We start from the raw sequence: 7,353 nt of genomic DNA on the forward strand, positions 1-7,353 counted from the left end.
GAAGAAGACCACATGTTGCAGCTTGATTTTTTCCTGCAATTATAGCTTTTGAAAAGAAAGCTCAATGATTAACCTATTTTAGGCCCATTTATTGCAACCATCTGGCCCAAAATAAAAATAAAGAACAAAGAATGAATAAAAGACAGCCCATGTTGGAAACTTTTCCTTTTCAACATGCATTTCACAAGCATCCACCAGATCTTTCCCTGAATTTTCAATCACTTGCTGCTAGAAAGATGACACCCCAATGCCCAATCCTAATCTCAGTTCAAGGTTCATGATTTAACTGATCATTTCATCACAGATAAGAAGGAACAGACAAATGAGGTGAGGAATCTGTGAAAAGATAATGCACATTTAATGCTGTTGCCATATAAACATCAATGGCTGTTGAGCGAACAAATTACACAAGGACATAACAGCATCATGTTTGGAGACCCCGACCTAAAGTCAATAGAGGAAAAAAAATCTGCATCAAATCACAGATTGTCTATCTGCTTAAGGGAAGAAAAGTGAGCATCGATTCGGTTAAGAGTTTCTTGATCAATAATAGTTTTATTAATCAACTTTGGCAATGAATAACCCAATTCTTTCCTTGAGTCTAAATCTTTCTTTATAACTTGCTCCTTGGGCACGTCGGTCTCTTCAGATTCTGTTTGACTGGATGTTATGTGCTGGTTAAATAGCTGATGTTTCATTGCCAAGCAAGATTTTAAATCCTCCTCGTTCCGGGCTTTGTTTAGCTTGTCAATGAGGTCACCTAAAGCTCGAGCTCTTTTGGCATGCCAACCTTTTACTGTTGTGCATCCATCGTTACGATTTGTCTGGTCAGCAACCTTACCAGATTCGACCTGGTCAGTAACCTCATCAACGTTATCAGTTGCCTCGACTTTTTGAAGTTTCATTAGTCCATCTTCAACAATTTCCCGTATCCTCTTTCTAGAGTCGTCTGATCCTGATCCTAACGATAACTTCAATCCAGGTATCACTTCCTCAGTGCCTTCTGTAGAAAAGTTTGAGGGTCCGTCCTTGAGAGACCCATCAACCATAGATTTCATGGAAAATACCTCCTCCAATAGATCAACATTCTTCATGTATCGATCAAAAGCTTCATTTTCTGCTTCAATATGTCTCTCCCGAAATTCCCTCAACTTGGAAAATCTCCATTCATTAATTGCAGCGGCATCCTAAAAACCATTTCGAATTAGAACAGGGCCGTGTACTTGTGTTCAAAAACTACAAAGCAGAAGATAAATTGACTAATTATGAACACCTTTCTAGTCAGTGGCTTCCGTGAACGGAGAGGGATTTGCACATTGTTGAACTGGGAAAAGTTGCTAGAAAGTTGTCGAAGTGAAGCTACTCTATGGGAAGTCCTGAAGCACACAACCAACAAAAATGAAAATCTCAACACACAGCCCAAAGAAAAGCCTAAATATAGCTTTGAACTGTGAAACTTGGGACATTCAGACTCCAGTAACAGTAGCCTAATTAAGCATTATTATGATGGATTAGTACATGTTGAACTGTTGGCTGTAGCGGGGGTTGGATCCCAGAGAAATAATCTGATCATCTTCAGGGGAAGAGAAGTATCAAATGAACTTTAAAGGAGTTCACAAAACGTTAGAAAGAGTCACGGAAATTTCCTTAATCTTAAACCAATGATGTATTGATTCATTGAAGAGCCTAATGTTCAATTCTCAGATGAGAATACTTGAGGCTAAAATCAATAACTTCCAACCTTCAACCAAAAACATTAACAAATATACCATTGAAGAATATGACCGACAGATTTCACGTATATAAATAATATAAGAGACGCAAGATTGGTGCAAGAAACCAATAACCTGAATATAATTATCTCTTGGTAGTCGGAACTAAATAAATATAGGTGTAAAGTAAAATCATATGGAGTCTAGAACTCACATACTTACCCAGATGATGATGGATCTGCGGATTGCTTGTCAAATAGAGGAGAGCTCGAAGAAGGCGTCTTGTCCGTAAAAGTCGCGTTTGCTTTTAATACTGCAAGATAAAATCAACAATATCAAAATCACAAACCAAACCTTCAAACTGACAAAATCACAAGTCCTTCACAACCTCACAGCAAGCTACCAGGAAAAAGTGCAGACAGGTCAACGACAAATATAAACATAAGATAAAATTTACGGAGAAGTTTTTTTTACCTCTAGACGTGTTATACCAATTTTTACCCTAAACATTCAATTTCTTTAAATTGTACCTTAAACTTTAACGAATGTTACAATTGTTACCTTCTAGTTGACTTTTCTTTTAAAAAAATTTAAAATATATTTGAATGTGCATTTACTGAATTATAAAACATAATTAAAGAAAACAACATAAAAATTGGATTTTTGTTGAAATTTGAGACTTTTGGGAGATTTGTTCAACGGTCAATCTTGTACATTAATTGAGCATAATAGTATGATGTTTGATTTTTGTTGATATTTTTGTACTGGGTTTTTTTTTTTTTTTTTTTAAATTAGTGGGTGAGTCTGGTGAAAATTGAATTTGATAAAAATTGAAACATTGTCTAAATATGGAGTTCAAATTGATAAAATTGAAACAGTTATATATCAACAAGAACAAATGTTCAATAATCGGTGTCCAGTGCGACCCTAGCTAACAAGATAGGCGTTGGGTGGGATCATTCCCTTCCTCTTACTTGGATCTACTCCTTTGTCATAACCCCAAGACAAAGGGAGGGAGGGAGACTCGCTCTGATTCAGCCAATCCTCAGTGGTACTCCAGGTTACTGCTTATCTCTGTTTATGATGTGTGAACGCTTGCAGTAACCTGGAGAGCTTGTGTAATTTTTTATGGGAAGGGGTGGAGGAAGGGAAGAGCATGCACTTGGTTAGTTAGGAGGTTGTGGATAATCTAGTGGAGCTTGGGGACCTGGGTATAGGGAATCTAGGATGTGTAACAATGCCTTGTTGGCTAAGTGGATGTGCATTTTTCTTGCGAGTCTAACCGTTTGTGGCATAAGGTTACTGAGAGTATATGGCCCTCACCCATTTGGTTGGTCTTCAAAAGGGGTGTGAGGAGGTACTACCAAACATCCTTGGAAGGGTATCCATCATGGAGTCCATTTCTTTTCCCAATTTTTTTGTTTTGTAGGCACCAGATAAGTACTTATTTCTCGGAAGATATTTGATTGAGGGATAGCCCTCTTTGCACCTTGTTTCCTTGCCTTAATCATTTATCCAACTCAACATCCTCCTTTGTGGCCTCCATACTTCCCTCTTTTTGAAACTCTTCCTCTGTTTCTCTTGGTCTCAGTCGACCCCTTTCTGACAGAGAGGCTCACGATGCGATCCCCCCCCTGCTTTAAATGGTGATTTTCCTCTCGGGTGGAAAGACGACTACCGGGTCTTGAGTCCTAGTCCTTTGAACAGGTTCTCCTATCAGTCTTTTGGTGTCTTGGAGTCCTCCCATGTTTTCTTAGCTTTGGAAGATTAAAATTCCAAAGGTCAAATTTTATGTGTGGCAGGCTCTTCTCGATGGGATGAATATTTTGGATCGCGTTCAAAGTTTCTCACCCAAGTTAATTTGGACCCAATATTGTATAATTTGCAGGGAAGCAGTCAAGGACTTGAACCATCTCCTTTGCTCTTGTCAGTTCACTAGATTGATGGAGTTATTTCTTTGAGACTCTCTCTTAGTTTGGTGTAGCCTAAGAGCAGTAGAGATTTACTTGAGGAGTGTCTTCCTTCTCCCCTTTTAGTGATAAAGGCAATAGGCTTTGGTTTGCTTATCTTTGTGCTATTCTGTGGGGGCTTTGGGGGAAAAGAGCAATAGAATTTTAGAAGGGTTAAAAAACTTGTAGGGGAGTTGTGGTCCCTTATTAGATTTCATACTTCTCTTTGGTTTTCGGTTGGTAAGACATTTGTAATTTTTCTTTAGGCCTTATTTTGTTTCTAGGACCTCACTAGTGCCCCTAATGTAATGTAAGGGTGCTCTGACATCAAGAGATTTTTCATACTGAACTCACTCGAAGATTTAAACATGGAACCTTTGAGACTGCAAACCATATAAAGATATCAATTTGCAAGTTCAATATGAAATATGAGAATTCGAGGGGTTCAAAGTCCATGGAAGAGTGGCAGGTCTTGGCTAAGTTTGACACCTCTCTTCAGGCCTCAATAACTAAGGAGTTCATGGGTCATGCATTATCACCAATTCTAAACAATTGGAGCCCTTCTTGGTAATTTAGTTTCATTAGTTGTCTTTGTAGAGTTCTCTCTATCTTTTTTTTTTTTCCTTGTAGCGCACATTGATATTTTTTTTTTTTTTTTCACGAGAGAGAAAGAGAGCACGCCTATATCTCCCCACCCAATTGATTATATCATTAGGTTGCTTTGAATGTTTTCAAGGCAAGCTTAGGTAACTGTCTACAAAGACGAGCAAAACAGGACGCACTAGGTGCACTTGGGTCTTAAATGCGAAACCTGTTATCACTAAGAAATGAAAGTACAAAAAAGGTCAAGCCAAAGGTGGCAACAACAAAAACTTGAAAAGATAAAATGGCCAGCACCATCACTCCTTCAATTGACTTGGTCTCTCTTTGGTCACCTGTTGCACTTTAGGATTTGGCAATAAAGAAGAAGAAAAAGGAGATTTTATTCATTTTTTAGTACTTTGGACTATAATATCCACTCTTTTTCTCAGTTCATCGCTTGAAGATTCAAAAGTGCACCAAAGTAAATATATGGAATAGAAATATAAAAATTTATTTATCACAGATTCTTATTTCCCAGTTAAAACATATAATTATACTTCTCCAATTTTACATCAAGCAAGTATTGCCTCTAAGCATGCAAAAAGTTTGTCAGTTTCTTTTTATAAGAAATCACACTTTCAAAAAATAGTCCAGCAAAAGAAGTCAAACTAAAACAAAAATGGCTTTAATCTATCAAAATACGACCTAAAGAGAACTTACAAAAATCCCTGTACACCAAAGTCAAAGAGAGACAAGGAACCAAATATTCTCTCCAGGACTCTCAACCCCTCTAAAAATTATAGTCATCTTACAATGTACTCAATGTTTTTAATGGCTAAATGCAATATTGAGGGCTTCTTAAGAAGTATAAAAAGATTAAAGACCGTTCAATTTAGTCATGTCCAGTCCTTTTGGAACTTAGGATTGGAACGTTGCTAAGACAAGAATCGCTACATCAAATGGTCTATTGAATACACGTCTCTTTTGGCTATCTCATGCAGCAAATTGTCTCCTCTTTCTGTATAATAGTTTATCTACCCTTGGTTATCGATAGAGGTTTCTTTTTTTCTTTTTGTAATTTATTTATCAATAGGATCTTATTTTGTATCCTTCTCATCATACCAATGAATTGTTTCTAGGTTCAATCTATCTCATCATATCAATGAATTGTTTCTGTTTTCAATAAAAAATAAATAAATAAACTATGCAACATGAATTGTTTCTATTTTTATCTAGTCTCAGCGCCTTTTTCGATATGACTAGATTGAATGAAGAAAGTCAAAGTGACCTCTTCTTTTTGTGCTTTTGGGATTGTTCCTTATGGACAATTTGGTATTAGTTGGTGCTTCCCTACAATAAACTATGAGGCTCTTTTCCAACTTATTTTTGGATCTTCCTTCAAGGACAAAGGTCGTATTTTGTGGTTTAATGCTATTTCGGCAACATTGTGGAAACTTTGGCTTGAGAGTAACCAGAGGGTCTTCATAGAAAAAAGAACTAGTATTGATGATCTGCGGGAGTCTATTAAATTCTTTGCCTCCATCTGGTATTCTCTTGCTAACTTTATTTTGTAATTACTACCCTGAGAGTCTTCTTTTAACCCTTTAGCCTTTTGGGGATATCTCATCTCCCCCTTTTTTGTATGATCTTCTTGCTAGCAACACATATATTCTTGTTTCTTATAATAATAGTAATAATAAAATAAAATAAAAAGAATTTTAAGAAAAGAATCATAGGCTACAAGGGTTGTTTTCTGAGAATCACTAGTTCCTTGTTCAGCTCCGGTGTACCCAAGGAGGGCACCAGGCCATAATTGTATTGTATGAGGCTACGAGGGTTGGATAATGGACATGCCATGGCAAATAAAAATTAACTATAACAGTACAGCCAATAGAGATAACACTTTCTTACCGTGGATATGGCACGGGTTTTGATTTCTCGCACAACAGCTCTTGCATGATTCATAAGGACACCTGCGCGCACGTTTCAGTTTAGGATAAGATTGTCGAAGATTCTAAACAAGGGCTTGCAAAGAAAATATCAAAATCAGCTAATCAGCTTAAAACGGGACCAAATAATATATCTGATCTAATTATGAAGATAAGTAGCAAAAAAACACTTTCCAAGTGCCATATTATACATATTAGCAAAAAATCAATCTACAAAAAACAATATTTGACAGAAGAACGCTACCTTCACCACAAACAAAACAAATCTAGGGTTTCAAGCGCACCAAAAATAAAAAAAATCAAGTCAAAAGGAGAGGAAGCAGCAGGAGAAGAGATTATTAAACCTGGAACGAGCAACATTGCCACAAACCCTACACTTGGGTTTGTTGAGTCCGCGAAGGGTCTTCGGCGGCGTTGCGGTACGGTTGGCCAAATGGTTGGAGGAAACAGCGGCGTTAACCGTGACTGCGCTGGCAGTGGTGTTGGCGGTGTCGGAGCTATTGTTGCTAACGGTTGGCGACGGAGCCGCCATGCAGGGAAACGAGGCGAAAAATTGGAGGCGGAAGCGTAAAATCCGAGAGGAAAAAGGTGGGAAGGAGTAAGAGAATTGGGAAATTGGCGAAGAATTTTTGAAAAATTGTTGAAGGGCGGGAAATTGAGTATTTGTGTTTTAGTTTGGCGGCAACAGATCGGGAAATCGGCGACGGCGACGGCGAAAGCTGTAAAGAAAGAGATACGGCGAGCCTCCACCAGTCCCCTTCCCTAAACGGGTTTCCGTGGCATTTCTGAATAATGAAAAATAAATATATGGTAAACTGGCCCAACCCTTATCTTTTGGGCTTCCTCAATTGGGCCTTGGGCTGGGCTTTTTCTTTTATTTTATTTCCATTTATTTATTTATTTATTTATTTATTTATTTATTTATTCCCTTCCTCCATGGTTTAATTAATATTTAATTTTTGCCACAAAAATATTTATGCAAAATCTTTATATATTTTTGGCTATTAACTAACCTCTAAAAAAAACTTGAATCTCCTCGGTTGACATTGACGGGTTTCGTTCTCAATCGTGCTCTAATGGTCGTCGATAAAGGTAGAGGTGATCTTTGGAGTCGGTCGCTGAAAATTTATATTAAGATAGCATTTCTTATAAGGATGTGGA

General features: G+C 37.5%; 1 protein-coding gene across 1 annotated transcript; it reads right to left on the reverse strand.

Moving 5' to 3' along the window:
- Positions 1 to 281: 281 nt before the first annotated feature.
- Positions 282 to 6,963, reverse strand: LOC111431225. The gene is made up of 5 exons (XM_023067818.1): positions 6,537 to 6,963; positions 6,155 to 6,216; positions 1,935 to 2,025; positions 1,274 to 1,376; positions 282 to 1,187 (listed from the first exon to the last, which is right to left on the reverse strand). Exons 1-5 carry the CDS (start codon positions 6,722 to 6,724, stop codon positions 480 to 482), a joined length of 1,152 nt encoding a protein of 383 aa, XP_022923586.1. The 5' UTR covers positions 6,725 to 6,963; the 3' UTR covers positions 282 to 479.
- Between the last annotated feature and the right edge of the window lie 390 nt (positions 6,964 to 7,353).

The sequence above is a fragment of the Cucurbita moschata genome, unplaced genomic scaffold (assembly GCF_002738365.1).
Source record: "Cucurbita moschata cultivar Rifu unplaced genomic scaffold, Cmos_1.0 Cmo_Scf00035, whole genome shotgun sequence".
Classification (NCBI taxonomy): Eukaryota; Viridiplantae; Streptophyta; class Magnoliopsida; order Cucurbitales; family Cucurbitaceae; genus Cucurbita; species Cucurbita moschata.

Excerpts from the sequence above, each read along its gene's own strand:
- LOC111431225 (XM_023067818.1), bottom strand. The coding sequence starts at position 6,724 with ATGGCGGCTCCGTCGCCAACCGTTAGCAACAATAGCTCCGACACCGCC. Across the intron at positions 2,026-6,154 it reads AAACCCGTGCCATATCCACG|TATTAAAAGCAAACGCGACT; the intron begins GTAAGAAAGTGT and ends TTTATCTTGCAG. Across the intron at positions 1,377-1,934 it reads GCAGATCCATCATCATCTGG|GACTTCCCATAGAGTAGCTT; the intron begins GTAAGTATGTGA and ends TGTGTGCTTCAG.